A 17,874-nucleotide genomic window follows, 5' to 3' on the forward strand; every position below is an offset into this window, starting at 1 on the left:
TTACAAGAATATAACTGAAAGACAACATATATTGGAGTGACAGCAATAGCACTTTGAGTAGTTGTAGAAGTATAAATACTGAAAGGGGACGAAAAGTCATTTCAGGTTATTATCACGTGTACTTAGATACAAAGGTCCAGAACTAATTCACAGAATCACAGATTTAAGAAGTCTTCAGCACAGAGAAAGAACCTTCGGCCCACCAATTCTGCTTCTGTCAAAAACAAACTCCTAAATATTTTATGCTCATTTCCCAGCACTTGGGTTCGTCCTTAACTCCTTCGCATCACAAGTGCACATCTAAATATATCTTAGATTTCACTAACGTTTCTGCCTCTACCAAACTTACAAGCAGTGAGTTCCAGACTACTCCGCTGCCCCAAGTGGATGAAAAAGGATATCCTCAGGTCACTCTGAACCTTCTGTCCATCACCTGAACTCTATGCCACAAGGTAAGCAATTGCATAACAAAGGGGAAAGATTCCTTCTTGCTTATTATACACCTCAATCCTGCCCATACTCAGTCGCCTCTGTTCAAAGGAAATGAATCCTAATCTGGCCAAGTTGTCTTCATAGCTACATTTTGTTCATCTCAAGAAAATCTCTCAGACGTTTCCCCCTGCATTGTCTCCATTACTGTCAAATCCATCCTCTGATATGGATTCCTTAACTGCACACAGTTTTCTGCTCTGGTCTAAATCATGCTTCTTGCAGTTTGAGAATAAACTTGTTCGCCCTTAAAACACTGTCTTCAGCTTCTAACGAACCATTTTATGATCTTTATCGAGGAAAAGTGAAGCTTCCATCAGGTCAACAGCACAACACCTGTTTGTAAGTTATTCTGCACAATGGAACTTTTGTGACAACTTGTGCGCTGGACCTGACACGAGAGGAGACCTTCCCTGAGCTCATTGCTTGCAAACCGCTTTTCTAATTGATGGCAAGTCACACAGTTGCTTATATCTACCGCACAGCAGTCCCCTAACTTTAGTTCCAATGCTGTTGCAATGTCCCCGGTTGTAATTCGAGATGAGTACTTTACACACAAACACCAGGAAGCCATTGCCTCGACATTTCAATGATCATGAAAGCGTTCCTTCAGGGTCTCATCACCATCCCGAGATACATGACGCACAACGACTCCCAAAATATTATATAATTGCAGTGCGGTGAGTTCGCATGTGAAACATCTCAAGACATTTGTTTTGTATGGAATCCGTCTCTCGTGCATTATCTACAAAATTCAAACTGCGCTTTCAGTCTCTGCAATGCTGCACGAGATCAGAAGTTTCTCAGAAAAGATAAAAAACTCTACTAATTGAAAGAAAAGCGGTTATTTCAAGTAATGGAGTCCGAGACTTGTCCAGCACAGAAACAAACCCTTCAGTCCAACTCCTCCATGTCAATCATATATTCTAAATTAATCCACTCCCATTTAACAACATTCCGCGCACATATCTCTAAACACTTCTTATTTATTCACAAATCCAGATGCCTTTTAAATGTTGTAACTGTACTATCCTCCACCACCTCACTGTCAAGATATTTCATACGTACAACCTCTTTTGTGACAAACATTGTCCCTCAGTTCCATTAGAAATCTTTTCCTCTTACTTGTAACCTCTGCCCTCCAGATTCGGATTTCACTATCCTGGGGACAATGCCTTGTCTATTCACCTTATGCATGCCCCTCCTGATATAATAAACTTCTGTCAGGTAGCCCTTCAGCCTCCGACCATTCAGGGAAAAACGACCCAGTCTGTTTATCTTCTCCCTATAAGTCAATCCTTCCAACTCTGCTAACATCACTGCAAATCTTTTCTGAATCCTTTCAGGTTTCCCAGCATTGTTCTTCTAAAAGGGTGGCCAGAATGATACACATAAGTCCAAAAGTGGCCAACCAATGTACAGCCACAGCATGACTTTAGAACTCTTGTATTCAGTGGCACGGATCAATGAATGTAAGAGTACCAATCACCTTCTTCACTGCACTGTCTCTCCTTGCCTCCATTTTCAATGCACTTGGAGTCTGCACACCGAGGTCTCATTGTCTGGCAACAATCCCCAGGACCTTACCATTAAAAGTATAATTTGTGCACGTGTGTCAACTGTACTTTTGGGTTAAGAAACTGTAATTAGATTCCTGATTAGATTAGATTTCTTAGAGTGTGGAAACAGGCCCTTCGGCCCAACAAGTCCACACCGACCCTCTGAAGAACAACCCACCCACACTCATTCCCCTACATTTACCCCTTCACCTAACACTACAGGCAATTTAACATGGCTAATTCACCTATACTGCATATCTTTGGACTGTGAGAGGAAACCGGAGCACCCGGAGGAAACTCACGCATAAACGGGGAGAATGTGCAAACTCCACTCAGACAGTTCCCTGAGGTGGGAATTGAACCCGGGTTTCTGGCGCTGTGAGGCAGCAGTGCTATCCACTGTCACAGCCTGCCGCCCCTTCAGATTAGTTTAGATAAGATTAGATTCCCTAAATTGTGGAAAGTGGCCCTTTGGACCAACCAGTCCACACCGACCCTCCGACGTTTAACCCACCCAGACCCATTTCCCTCTGACTAATGCAAATAACACTCTGCGCAATTTAGCACAGCCAATTCACCTGACCTGCCACGTAATGCTTGTATCTCACAACAAAATGGTGTCAATTTCTCATATTCATCCATCTGCACCCGCCGCCCACCTCAGATCTGCTGATATCTGAGGGATGAATAAATGGTTTGAATGACACTGACAAGCAAGTGATGTACATCCTCAATTTACTCAGCAGATGAATATTTGTCTTGATATATCTGAGCTGGTTTAAATGTGAAGAGTCTACTTACCTGAACAGAGGACCCCTACGCTACTGCCTTCGATGTCAGACGAATTCAATGTGTTGGAGATCCTGCAGTCCTGGAGCTGTGATTCATGTCCATGACATTGGACAACATGTACCCACGAACCACCATCACTCTCCCCGTACTTTGAAGAATTATATATTTCTAAGGCATAACCGCATCCCAGCTGTCTGCAGACAACGTTGGCATCGTTCTGATCCCACACGGTGTCATGCACTCCGCCCCAGCTTCCATGAGAGTAAACTTCAACTCGGCCATCACAGCGGCTTTCTCCATTCACTAGTCTTAACGCCCAATTTTCATCTGCAAAATATGAGTTACTGAGAACAGCGATTGAAATGAACACAGATATTCGAGAACTGGCAATCACAGGAAAATGTATGATTTGCAATCTTAAAGATATTTTGTCCATTTACTTTTTCAAATACTTTCATCATGTCATCACATTTCTTCTGTCAACACAATTGAGAGAGGCGTAGACATAAAAGTGCTGCTATTCTGGCATTCGTTGAAAAGAAAGTCTCGTCTTTAGCGAGCGACCTCATCCATTCAGGCCGATTCTCAGTCTGCAGATGCTACTCGTATGTTTGACCATTTATATGTTGCCACTACTCTCATGGTTGACGGCAGAGCATGTTGCACTGAGCAAATGACCCGCAACATGACTGAGACAACGGTCAAGAAGATAATGGACACTGAGGAACAAGTCTGTTTGAGAATTATGACATTCAAAACACTTATGAAAATTTGGGATAGCTCATAAATTTTAAAATGTGATAATGTCACTCACTAACGTAACTGCCAATATTCTCCATTTTATTTTGAAAATTGTCTCCACGCTATTGATACGTCAAAATCTTTTATTAGAAGGTACGAATACATCTGGGTTCTGCGGCGCCATTTGTGCAGATTCTGATATTCCCTGCCAGGAGTTGAGGGCAGAATGTCATGTCGTAAAAATGTTGACACGAGTAATTCAGATGCTTTATGCATTCTCTGGAGGAATGTTGGAAAATTTATGCTCTGGAATTGGAGCCCAGTTTCAGCTCGTGAACAGGGAAACTATGAAGAAATATTGAAAACACAACTCATGCAGCTCCTAATGTTTGTCAGGAAATCAAATCTGGTTTCCACATTTCATCTGTCCGACAAGGTCTTCAGGCTCATAAAAGAGTGACAAAATCACAACTAAAGGCCTGTAAAACCAACTTAGTTAAAATGAAATCAGGCATCAGCACCAATCCTGGCCTCACCAGTCACACCTCCGTTCCCTGAAAGATTAAGTATCAGAATAATAATCGTTAAAATGTTCGTGAAATATTCCAAATCTGAAACAGTACAGAGAGTTTAGAAGCACGAACACAATTAGTAACCCAGGCAGAATGGATGCATTTTTGGAGAGACAGGGGATTGACATTTGAAGAATGCGGCAGTTATATGCAAAGATTTAGGAAATTAATTATCATCTTGGATGGCATTCAGAATTTTTTTAAAAACATAATGTACATTTAATACAAATTAACTTCTTAAACTCAAGTGTCGCATCTCAGAACATCATTGTGCCAAATCAAACATGGCCTCTTGATTTGCAAAGTGGAGGTAGAAATTAAGACCTGGTGGTGCTGAGAGTGCCCGAAATTCCAGAATGGCAGCTGGTAAAGATCAAACTGAGTTAATAGTCTGGAATGGAAAGTTAGTCTTAGCGATGGTGACAGTCAAACGATCATCAATTCTCCTAACAACTCATCTGGCTAATACTTTTCCTTCTGGAAGGACATCTTCCGGTCTAACCTTTTCTGACTGACATATGACTGCGGATTATTAACCATATAGTTGAAAGGTAATGACTTCCTGAAGTGAAATAGTGCACCAGTTAAACCGAGATTAATCACAAAAGGCCAACATGCCGTGGGCTCACCAGTGACATTCCATTAAGTTATAAATAAAATAATTCCAAACTTTAAGTACACAGAAACACTGTTTAGCGAAAGAGCAATTGTTATAAAGGACACACCCGAGCAGATGACATTGGCCATATTTCCATGTAAACAGTTGAAGCTTTCCCCATGTGAAACTGGACAGTTCCACAATCGCCGCTCGTTTCCATGGCATTCATAGTTTTCCTTCCACACTGGTCGGGCTCCCCTCCCAAATCGAGCATCTCTCGGGATCGACTTTACAGTCCCGCAAAAAAGGTGCTCACAGACCACATTGGCGTCTTGTAAGCCAAAGTAATCACCGCACAGCGTTCCCCACTGCTCTCCATGCAGGACCTCCACTCGCCCAGAGCACCTGTTCTCCCCACCAACCAATCGGGGCCCATTGTTTCCTGTTTTGGATCAAATAAACAAACAAACGTTTGCAAATATCCATGCACTTGTTCGAGATTCAAAAGAGAAAATAAATCGAATCTCATCCTCCATTGCCCAATACAACACATGACAGTTACAATGTCTTCAAAATAATTACGATTATTTCATGAAACTCTTTCCACTATTCACATTTAAAGGGTATTCCCAAGATAGTGATTATGATCATTTACCTCAGTCCTGGAAAACCTATGAAACGAGGGTGTAAAGGTTTACTTGATGCAGTCCATAGTTTGATAATAGTAGTTTACTTTTGGTCCCGATTGCTCGTGCAGGTTAGATTGACTTTTGCAATCATGCAGTAATGCTTAACTCAATTTACTGATGAATACGTGGCTGCATTCTTGTTAGAGAGATGTGGTTGATGGTGATTTTACCTGAAGGTCACTATTCATCAGCCGAGGGTTCAGCTCAGAAGGTGAGGACCATCATGGCAACTTCAGATTGTGGGGGTAATGAACCAACGCTGATGGCATAACCTTATATAAAAGACCAGTCATTCAGCCCACTGAGGTAGCCGATTCCATCAGGGTGTTACAATACAGTGCAGCTAACGAGGCGAATGTATTAAATAATTATTTTTGAAGGCAATTTCTGAAACATGTGCAACAACTGAGTTTCCAAGTTTGAGGCAATTGAGATAATTATAATGTTAAAAGTTTTTTTGTACAGTAAGATGTTGAGCGTCCAGGTGACCAAATCATGACCAGTGCATCAGATGCTGGCTGCAATATGCAGTTTCAATAATATGAACCTTTATTCTCCCATCGAACATACAGTAATGAAATCAATTATAATCTGTGAAAGTGTACCGTTTGGTAGAATGTGACATGGACTTCCCCGAATTCGCATTGAGATGCAGAGTAACACATCAAACTTAGCCCCTGGTACCATGCATCAATGTTTTCAAACCATTATTCATGACATCTCCCAATTTCAGTAGAGCATGCAAAGAGAGCAGAATAGATAAGTAAGTGACAGATGAAACTTTAAGCAAAGAAGTTTGAGGCAGTATATTTTTGCAGCCTGGAAAATGACATACAACGTGCATTTAGATGTTTTCACCTTTTCCCTCTTCATGTTGTGAATAAGTGCACTTTGACAGAAGTGCTGGAGCTTCAAAAGCTGAGATACATCAAGTTGACAGAATACTTGGTAGAGTAGTCAGCAATGCAACTTAAACTGAAATTTAAGAATAGAAGAATTTAGGGCAGAAAGAGAGAAATAATTCCTTTGCGTTTGGGAAGATAGGAAAACATTGTTTATAATTATGTGGAACACATAATTGACAAAGTGTGTCCTGGCTCTTGAGGAGATGCATACTCGAAGAGATACGCGAACAGGCTTCTATTTTCGACTAATGTGTATTGTACAGGTTATGGATCATATTGAAGCAATGAAGCTGGAACTGATAGAGGTATACGAGAATATTACTTGATGAACAAAGCAGCAAACGAAAGAAATTACGGGACCTGCCAATTGATCATCGAAAGAGTAACAGGCAATAATGTTACGATTTCGGACAAAAGGTGCACAGTATTACATATTGGAATGTAGTGAATCAGACTGTTGACAAAGTGAATATACCATGCAAAATACAACGTGTTACGAAGGCAAGATAAATTTACAGCAACGTGAAAGTTCAGAGATTGAGAAGGGTCGCAAGTAAGGGACAGAACGGTGAATAAATTACCATGATAATATCTATCAACCAACGAGTGTTTGTGAGCTGGAACTTCTTGCTGAAGAAGTTGTTGTCAAGAGTGATCTTCAATGATGTCATACAGTCTGTTCGTATTGTTAAAAAATATAATCGGGTCAGGGAGATTCAGAAAATAAACAATTGTCTTGTCATAACTTTAATTGTCTGAGATTCACATCAATGTATCTGTATAGACCAACGATTCATATTATCCTCCATGAGCGACGTTTAGTCAACGTCGACGCTAAAGTGTATTGACTGTGGACAGTTGAAGAAATGTCTTTCCCAATCCAAACGCAAACGTTTTAAAATGTTTAAATTTTCAATAATTTCGTGTATATTTTACCTCATCACTCTTGTGCCAGAGAATATGAGAACCTTGAGGATTAGGTGAGATTTGTCACGGTCAAAGCAATGTCAGGAATGCCAGCGACATTACTCTTACACACATGAAGCGGAAATGTGTCTTTTTCTTTAGGTAAGCTTGTACTCACCAGAACATATCAGAGTGACATTGTTGTGTCCAGTGCAATCCTGGTGCGTGGTTGAAGACCGAGGGCACGTCCCCAGCTGAGTCTCATTGCCGGTACATTTAATCACCTCAGTAGCCGTGAGAACAGCACTGCCTCCAGAATGCATCGAGCTTGAAACAGACACTGCGACTCCACAATGAAGCTGTGCACAGGCCACATTGGCGGTTTTCAAATCCCATTCAAGCCCACACATTGTTTTCCAGGTGTCACCGAACTGAACCTCCAGTCTTCCAAAGCATTGGGAATTTTGAGGTACCAACCTCAGAGATCTGTGATCTGAGATTTTTTTTAAAAAGCGCAGAATCAGAGCAATTTATACAAACAGCGACTTAGATTATTTTCTGATAAACATTAATGTGATTAATTTTAGGTCTGGTACATCTGGAAATAAATTTTTCCTGCAATCAGTTTGCTGCCCTGTCGATCTCATTCATGTTCACCCACAACCACGACCCTCATCTAATCTGACAGAAAGCGACTTTCAACCTCGAGATAAATGGCACAAAGTGATTCTGCCAGCCAACTCAATGTCGAACCTCAGTATGCATTGGGTTGAAAATGTGATAATTCCTGCAGCGCAGTTCTCTCAATGTGGCTTCAAATGACATGATAATCGACATCTATCCTGCCCCTTCACCGGAGTGGAAACGGTAACAGGAATTCTTCAAATATTCACAAATTATATTGTAACACCGAATAAATTGGGGGTTTCGTTAGTATCATGTTAATAATATTTGGATAGTTGTCGTTGTATTATCATATCCCTTTCTGGTTCCAGACAGCACTGACTTGTGATAAACCTGCACAGAAATGGCAATAGATTTTTACCTGAACAGATGACACCAGCATCATTGCCGTGTGACAAGCTGTAGTGACCCCATTGCTGTGATTGACACTCCTTCAGAGCGCGCTCGGTCCCGCTGCACTGAACACTCCAGGTCACAATGGGTCCGGATCCTCGTCCAAAGTGAGCCCCGCCCGGGGCAGAGACCGCGGTCCCACAGTCCAGCTCCCGACACACAACAGCAGCATCCGGCAGGTCCCATTTATAATCATGCACAGTTCCCCACTGCCCCTTGTAGTGAATCTCCACTCGGCCAGCGCAAGGACTGCCCCCATTCTCAAGTCTCAGCCTCACTGTCTCTGTAAATATAGAAGTGGTCACCAACGTGAACACTGCTTAATTGTAAAATATCGAATCATCGCCTGCATTCCCGGCTCACAACGCAACGGGAGTGAGGGCATGGCAAAAATGCAGGCTATCGCAATATAACTCAGGATACGTAATGTGGATGGAGAAGGGCGAATGGTCATTTGAAAAAAAATGATGCCGACTCACAGAGAGCGAGGGTCAGAGATCAATTTCTATGGAAACATATCCATAAACTGGCCAACATGAGAAGATTTTTATTTCTCATTCATGGGATGTGGGCACGCTGAATAGCGAGAAAAACACTCTGATCCGCCCTGCAAACATCTGAAAATGAAACAGCATTTCGGTCTCCCACGGCCAGAAATATTGTGGGATGTCCAGTCATGTGAGCATGATGTCACTGCTCAATTGTGAGTGAAATAATTTATATAAATTTCCGCCAGCAGCACTGCGTGTGTAGGTGCATCTTCACAGTATCTCCATGTGTTGTCTCTCTATCTGAGAACGGCAGTGTGCGGAGGAACTGAGTTTTCACACTCTGCTCCCCTGAAATAAGAAACCTTCAGGAATAATGCATCCCCATTAGTTAGGAACACACAGCTGTTCAACTTGCACATGAAGGCAAGGAGATCATCAGCACAAGTTTGTGTTTGAACGGAATCATCAGAATATAGGTTTTGCCTGTATATGAAAAAAAAGTGCAATTACCTTTACGATCGGCCTGAGTGTCGCCACGTCTGCCTGAAATAGGGGGATGAAAATTGAAGTGTTACAATTCAATTTAACACGTAGAAATAAATTGAACAAATGCAACAAATGCGGGCAATAATTATCGCTAGTTTGCCAAATAATCCTATTTTACACAGAGGATGGTGTTAGTAGGGAATTAGCTGCGAGTGGAAGTGATTGAGGTGGGAACATTAACAACGTGTAAAAGAGGTTCGGACAATCACATGGATAGGGACAGTTGAGAAGGATATGAGTCAAGTGCAGAGAAATAGGTTTTGTGTGGATTGGCATTTTGGTTGACATGGAACAGTTTGGGGCAAAGGGTCTATCTCCGTGCTATGACTATATATGATATCTGGAAATTTCACATCCTCATTTCATGCAATGCTGATAAAAGCAGGAAATATAATTACTGCAATTATCAATTATTGTCTGTTTTCTTCTAAAGTTAACCGAATTGTTTCCACACAGAGAGACACGCTGCCAATTCTCTGACTGGTCTACTCGTCACTGCATTTCCTCCTTCCTTAACATTGTGATGATCGCCAAAAAGAGCGATAATGCTCCCCAGTTACCAAAGCTTTCAGCATTTTAGAAACTTTAGTGTATCAGCAATACTGAAATAAACAATGACTAACAGTGCTTCGTCAGCAACAAACTTCCGAAAGTGTTTTTTTAAGTGCTTACCAACTTTAATATTCGACTTTATTATGTTCCCCTATCTACATGGCGACAGTATCACGAGATTCACTCAACAACAATATCCAGCAGGAATTTTCCATTTTCCCAATTCTGGAACATGACGTTTTACGATGGATTGAAAGAGGCAGTTCAATATGTCACTGTCCACAAACCATTCCGTGATCACAACAGAGGAAGAAGGTCATTCGGTCCAAGGGGCCTGTGCTACCTCTTTGAACAAACTGCTTAACTTGTTCCAACCACGTTCAACTGCACTTGGGACAAGATGGTGATGAACACGTTATGTACTTTTTTTTTAAAGGAATATTCGAGTGTTTACTGAGTTGCCCTGTTATTGATGTTACTAACAATATATTATCCTCCTCTCCCAAGCCGACAGAGGAATCGAAATATATTTTCAATTTAAATTTTGTTACATTTTCTCCCAATGCGTGATATATTTTGATGATTTTTAGCTTCCTGAGAATACTATCCCATACAATTTTTCAAAAATTCGATAAGCCTTGAATTGCTTGTTTTGAATCTCAGAATAATTTCCTTAAAACTTTCAAGCAATCAGACAACACGGGTCATCTGTCCATGTGTTAATAGATGGTCGCTCACTGTGATTTATTCAATCCGTGCCGTACAACCTCTCTCATGACCTGCATTCACCGACTTGACTGATCGTTCACCTCTTTATCATTCGTATGCAATATCCTTACAATGTAATGCTAAATCCTTATTGTTTTTTAATGTAATTTGTTGCAGGAAATGAACAGGAAAAATTTAAAAGAATGTCTTGCAGGTTGGCCCGTTCATCAGACGTTTGATGTTCCTTACTAACTGGAGAGTTTTAGAAAACAACAATTCCGGATCAGATCAGTGACACCATTGTGAACTCTCTCACTGATGTGAGAACTGATGCAAACTAAATCTACTGAAAGACTTTTCGTCGCGATTTCAGACAGATGTAACTATGGAATAAACTTGTCTGGTTTTGAACACGTATGTTGTCCTTTTGAACTACTTTTGAGAACATTTACTGTCTCACATGAAACACGACAGAGGACATAACATTCAGTGTTGAATCAAGTGAGAGTCGGTACAATTAGTGTCCTACACTTTTCACACCGATAAAAGAACATAAGAACTCGGAGCAAGAGTGGGCCATCTGGCCCATCAAGGCTGCGCCGCCATTCAATGAGATCCTTTCGTGGATTCAGTTATACTTACCCGCCTATCCTCCACAGCCCATAATTCCTGTACTGTTCAATAATCCATGTATCTTTGTTTTAAATGCATTCAACAGCAAGGTAGCCTCAACTCCTTCACTAGGCAGGGAATTCCACAGGCTCACAACAGAATTGGTGAAAAAGTAACTCTTCACCTCAGTCTGAAATCTCATTCTCCCTATTTTAAGGCGACTTTCCCGGGTTCTAGTTTGACCCGCCAGTGGAATAAACCTCCACGCTGCTATCATATCTACTCCCTTCATAATTGTATAAGTTTCTGTAGGAGTCAACACTCATTCTTCTAAATTCCAATGAGCGTAGTCCTCGTCTTCTCAAGCTCTCCTCACAGGCCAAACCTCTCTTCTCCAGAATCAATGCTGTGAACCTTCTCCGCTATCTCTCTAGTGCCAGTATATTACTCCTCTAACACTGAATACTGCCTCTTCAAACTGAATCGCTGTATTGAGAAAGAAGTCAAGTTGATTTTCAATCTGCTTCAGCCGGACATGAGGGACATGAACGTCACTTCTTCACTGTAGTGTTTATTTAGATTTCAATAAATAGTCATTTATTTGACTGATATTTTGTAATTTAATTAAATGTCAATCAAGGCAGGGAATATAAAGAAACAAAATTACTGATAGCAGCAAAAATGCAGAATACCTGTCCTTTTTGAACGCGAATGAAAACTGAACACAAATTAATTACTAAATTTAGAAACTAAATAATGCATTCACCTCCCATTTGATATGACTTTACTCATTCATTTTAAGAAAAAGTATCAATTCGACTTTACAGTCTACCCGAGTAGTAGAATTATGTCGAGAATAAAAAAAAAATGTCTTAGTAAAATTGAAAACCATGAGTTGAACATGGGTGCCTGGAAGTGATCCTTGTATTTCTTCTTGGCTAATATCGAATTTATAAAAGAGCAATAATGGATTAAGAAGTCTGCTATCCATTACTTCTGCAGGAGGTGAATATTGAAGTGGTTTATGCAACTTACAATTTCATATTTCATGCACTTCCCTAGTTGTTCAACAAAGATCTACAAAACATAATGATGGAGCCGATCACCATCTCGTGCTTTGTCATCTGATCCAAGAATGTTGTTACTTCTAGATTAGTAAATATGAGATTAAGCAATCCAATTTGTCCCACTGTTTCACAAATTGAGAAGTTTCAAAGCGCGAGATGAAACAAAATAGTGTACAAGTGATGCAGAACCAGAGTAAAATTACTTCTCTTTCAAATCTATTGTCTCATCTTAGGAGCCACTGAGACTGTTGATCTCGAAGGTACACAAAACTAAACTCAGAAATCTTTCTTTCAATGGTTCTGAGCAACCTCCGGAAATTTAGTTTTGCATCGGGCCCCAATCAAGTCTCCTTCAAGTCCTTTTAATAAAATTATATGCAACAGCGTCAGGAGTTCTGCCTCTGGTCGTCAAACTCACAACATAAACCATTTCACAAATTAAGCCAAAGCAATTGAGACACCAGGCTGCTGGCAGAAAAGAAAAGTGCATATGGAAAATCTGAAACAAATATGAAGAATGCTGGAGGAAAGCAACGCATGCGGAGAGAGGAACAGTGTTAAAGTTGCGACTCTGTTGGGACTCCTTATTTTCTATCCTTCTGTTCTGAGTGATCATATCAGACTCGAAACATTATCTGTGTTTCACTCTTCATTAATGTTGACAGATCTCCTGAGTTTATACAAAATTTTCCAAGTTTCTTTAAGGTATGAAGCTGTTATGCATACTGCGCAATGTTCATGTTAATAAATATATAATCAACCTCCTTTCTTCATATATCAGCTAATAAAATAATGTTGAAAGTATTCACACATATAGAATGTGAAACCAAGTCTGAACGACTTCAACAGTGTTGATATGCATGTCTTTTTTTATCTTCTGCCATATACCTTAGGACAAAACAGACAGCAACTAAAATTTAAAGGAGATAATACCAGTTTGATCTTCTGGATATAAAATGCAATCCACTCTCAGTGTCACTGTACCCATTATATGGGTGTAAATGGATTGACCAAACACAGCACGTCAACAAAATCTAGGCACACTAGTTACTCTAATCCAACATTTCGATCTCGAGAGACTGATTTAACCTCTTCCATCTGCTTTATGGAAATAATCCACAACATGCCGACGTAAGCACGTAATTTATTAATATACATGGAAATATATTGGAGAGCCAACGAGAGAAGAATGAGAAAAAAGGCTTCAATACCTTGGATAATTCATGATGCTGGATAAGTAGGAGTAAATTTTCCAGAGAATGAGAAGCCAAACTTACCACAAAGCAATACACCTCCGTGTACATGAACTCTCTTAACATACTACGCCGAAGCATTTACAGAATCTTGTTTAACTTAGACACCCTACAGTGTGGAAACAGGCCAAATGGCCCAACAAGTCCATGCTAACCCTCCGAAGAGTAACCCAACCAGACCCATTCCCCTCTGATGAATTCACCGAGCGCAGTGTGGGCAACGTGGCATGGTCTGCACATCATTGGACTGTGGGAGGAAACCGGAGCACCTGGATACACAGGGACAATGCATCAACAGGGACAATGTGCAAACTCCACATAGACATCGCCCGAGGCTGGAATCAACTCAGCCACCATGCCACTCCATATAATGATCTGAACTGGGATGTCCATCCTTTCACTACAAGTCCAGAACAGGAGCCAGATTTACAGTATTATTCACTTTCTGACTCCTGAAGAGTAATAACTGTGAGCAATGCACAAGCCAGCGCTATGAACAGACATTCTCTACTTACATTGCTGCAATAAACTGTAACACACTTTCAAAAGCTGGAAGGCACTTGGCACAAAGAAATCGGCTTCACTTACAACCCTTCCATTAGCTGAAGAACTTAAAGCATTCACCACCAAGATTCAGCCACCAAAGTTGCGCCATCAATGTTAATTGCAAGAACTCAGCTAAACTCCTTCCCACAACCGAACAAAACTGCAGCCACACTACCGAACAAGGTGCACAGATAATTAAAAGCACCGGCACCTGCAAATTCCCATCCTGATTGGGATGGCGACATTGTTCCTTCACTGATATTTGGTCAAGATCTGCAATTCTCTCCTCGCATATGATGATGTACAGAGGGTCAATTAATGCAGTGGACCATGAGATCAGGTGACCGCCACCTGGTTGGATTTTCTGTAACATTGACCAAACCAGACATTCCCACAGTTTTCAACAAATAGAAAAAGTGTCGTGAAATAAATATCCTAATAATGGTTTTCACCTCTCCCATTTGTCACTAAGAATGAAGTTGGAAAAGGATTTATTTTGGATATTTCATTTTTTAAAGGCTTGCGTGATGAAAATTACGACGTTAAACAATATTGAGGTAAACATGTTAATTCCACATCAAATAGTGGAAAATATCTTGAATGCGGTGAACGTGAATTTAGTAACATATGTAAAAATCACAACTCCAGATTACAGTCGAGCCAGTTTATTTGGAAGCACTAGCTTGTGGAGTGCTGCTCCTCTATCAGCACAACGACATGATGAAGGAGCAGCGCTCTGCAGGGTAGTGCTTCCAAATAAACCCCGTTGGACTCTAACATGATGTTGTGTGATTTTTTACTTTGTCCACCCCAAACCAACACTGGCTCCTCCACATTAAAGTAACCTCGGTCCACAAATAATATCACAAAACGGTCAGGCAGACCATAGGTATAATCTGAGAGTATAATCCATTTGTGCGTGAGTTTAATTAATGGTGACATAGTGCTGACTGGTGTTTTACTGACACCATATTCACTGTTAGCCCAGAGTCTGGTGCACCCAAATGTAACAGACAACCGTTACAGCTGGTCAGGTTTTGTTGAGAAGATTGGGATTGCTTTCTTCTTGGCTTGCCTTCAGTGATAACACCGTCAGCAAAACAAAAAATCGAAACAAGATAAGACGCCTGAACTACCTCCATATTTCTATTCAGATCATGTTGAAAAGTAAGTCGATTACAACCGTCATCAAAGAATGGGTACAACTCTCACCAGAGAATAGGAGATATGTGTAAAGTGAGTTCAAGTTTTCGAAGAGCTAACTCTGCCAACAAAATGATATTAATGTAAGCCCTGCCTCAATTTGCAGCTCGCTTGCCTCGACACAGAAATTCAGCGCTGAAGGAGCAGTTGATGCACGTATCTTAGAGTCCTAGACACTCTGTGGGAAAAGAAGAGGGTGAACCCTGTCGGGTTGTTCTCTCAGCAGACTGTCCAAGTCATTTGGCAGAATGCTTCATCACCAGAACGTTCTAACAAGCACGAAGACGTCGCTTGGCTTGTGGTGAGAACGGCACAAACTGCGAGATCCCTCATGTACACCTGGCCAGTTTGCGACTACCCACACTGCTCTCTAAGTGGATGTAGGGTTTGGAAGGATGGCAGGGCACACGGGAAGTGACCGTAAAACATATCTTTCTGGAATTGCCCTTTGCAAACGATGTCTGGAGAAAGATGCAGTCAATTCTGTCGAGGCTTTTCACAAGAAGCTCTTTGACTCAGGACACTGCTCTCCGATCAGTTGCCCACGATACACACCGACACTGAAACAAACATCAACTGCGCCTGGAAGAGCATCAACTCGCTGAAAGATGTTCTTTGGTTTGCATGAAACTCTTTGGTATTCCAGAGCAAGCGTTTGACCCCGACGGAGAGTTGCAGACTGGCACATTCCAAGGTGCAGGACTATGTGTTTAGGAATGCATTAAATGTTGAGGCAGCTGCCGCCAAGGCAGTGGAGAAAGACCACTGTCTGAGGTCTTACTGCTGAAGGTATATGGGGGTCCGTTCAGGTATCAGACCCCCCGATGTCTCGTGTATATATGAATACATGCCTTTAGTGTGTTGCTGGATAGAGTCAAATTCCAGTGTTGGTTTATCCTTCATACACGAATGTACAGAAATAAGAGAAAATTAGGATTGTAGATGCTGAAGATCAAAGTCTAAATGGGTGGTGGTGGAAAAGCACAACTGGCTGGGCATAATCCGAAGAGCTGGAGAGTAGACGTTTGAAGCATAAGATCTTTATCCTGATGAAGATTTTATGCTCGAAACGTCGAACCTCCTGTTCCTTGTATGCTGCCTTACCAGATCTGCTTTTCCAGCACCACAGTTTTTGACTACTGTACAGAAGTGACCTGTTTCAGTGAGTAAGTATGCATGTAAAGGTATTTATATGAATAAAGTTTTTATTTGGAGACAGGAAAAAAGAAGACATCGTTCTGTAAAAATGTTTACAGTAATCCTACTGAATGTCTTCAACAACTTCCCCAGTCCAGGAAGAAGAGCTATTGATATTGCGCTGGCCAGTGGCAATCATTCAACTAAATTCACTGAATAACAAAACTGGTGAACAAAAGAAGGTCAAAGAACGGTGCATGTTGGAAATCAGAACCAAAGGAGAAATTGCTGGAAATACTTCGCAGATCTGGCAACATTTGCAGACAGAAAGCAGCGTGAATGTTTCGCTTTGGTTATTTGAAGATGACCAGTTGACTGTACCTTTTATTAGAGCGACAATTCTAACAGATTTCATGGAATAACTTGCCTGCCAAGTTTCCAAAATCGCAGAACTGTCTGAACAATAAAATATAACAAATTAACGCACAGCGCCTTTGTTCCACTGAGGATGCGAACGGCTAACTGCGCCCTTTATCACAGCAATGTTTCTTCCACTTTCCTCGGAGGAACTTGCCTGTCACGTTTCCTAAATTGCAGAACTGTCTCAACAACAAAATGTACCGAATTGGCCCAGAGTTCCTTTGTTTCACTGACATTGTCAACGGCGCTATATAAATGCATCAGTATCGAGAAAGTTTTCGAATATAAAGAGAAGAAAAACTAACTAAAATCAGTGTAACATCAAGCTCCTAGAAATACATAAATATTCAGTTTCTATTTTACACTCTCCCAAATATTGACGAATAAATTAGGTAAATATTGTTCACCAGGTTTCCCGACTACACACACTGTTGAAGCAGCGATGGGCACTGTTTCCAAACACACCCGAATTGTCTGAGTAGGTTTTCAACTCTGAACTGCATAAAAACTCCGAATAAATGCAAGGATTGGGGGTTAATGGGGGTTGTGGTTGGGAAGCTCTGAAGCCTCAGAAACAGTTCCATAAAAAGTCAGAAAATAATGAAGACAAAATAGTTTTCATTCCCTATCATGCCAATATTTTATCTCGCATAGACTGATCATTATATTTTTGCCACATATATGTTGCCAATCATTGACCTATAAATGGTTGCGAAAATGTATTCAAGTGACCATAACTCACAGTTCAATAGCTGCAGAAGAAGTAACTTCACGAGGCTGACAAACATCGTCCCAGCTGGTGATTCCAGATCAAATCGGAACATTTGCTGAATGCTGATCACAGATACAGAGCAGCAGTTAACGTATCAAGTGACTCCTCTATTTCTGTAACAGTTAGTTCCTTCACCACGCCTTGTCCAGGGGCTCGTGTTTCTTTCCATCAACCAATAGATTTTGATGTGAGCAGACTATTGAGTAAACTCTGTCTTCTCCACCAATGAGAAATGATGT

At 41.0% G+C, this 17,874-nt stretch overlaps 1 protein-coding gene across 1 annotated transcript in view; it reads right to left on the minus strand.

The window, feature by feature from the left end:
- The window catches only part of LOC148144520 (scavenger receptor cysteine-rich type 1 protein M130-like), a 37,606-nt gene extending 19,955 nt beyond the window's left edge, over positions 1-17,651 (minus strand). Inside the window, exons 1-6 of the mRNA XM_087975374.1 lie at positions 17,606-17,651; positions 9,330-9,362; positions 8,297-8,611; positions 7,430-7,744; positions 4,879-5,193; positions 2,850-3,167 (exon numbers count right to left, since the gene is read on the minus strand). Of these exons, the coding sequence (XP_087831500.1) occupies positions 2,850-3,167; positions 4,879-5,193; positions 7,430-7,744; positions 8,297-8,611; positions 9,330-9,362; positions 17,606-17,651 (1,342 nt within the window). The remainder of the gene's footprint in view (positions 1-2,849; positions 3,168-4,878; positions 5,194-7,429; positions 7,745-8,296; positions 8,612-9,329; positions 9,363-17,605) is intronic.
- Between the last annotated feature and the right edge of the window lie 223 nt (positions 17,652-17,874).

Source organism: Chiloscyllium plagiosum, unplaced genomic scaffold (assembly GCF_037043375.1).
Source record: "Chiloscyllium plagiosum isolate Xiang-an unplaced genomic scaffold, Cpla_swu_hap1 HiC_scaffold_27, whole genome shotgun sequence".
Classification (NCBI taxonomy): domain Eukaryota; kingdom Metazoa; phylum Chordata; class Chondrichthyes; order Orectolobiformes; family Hemiscylliidae; genus Chiloscyllium; species Chiloscyllium plagiosum.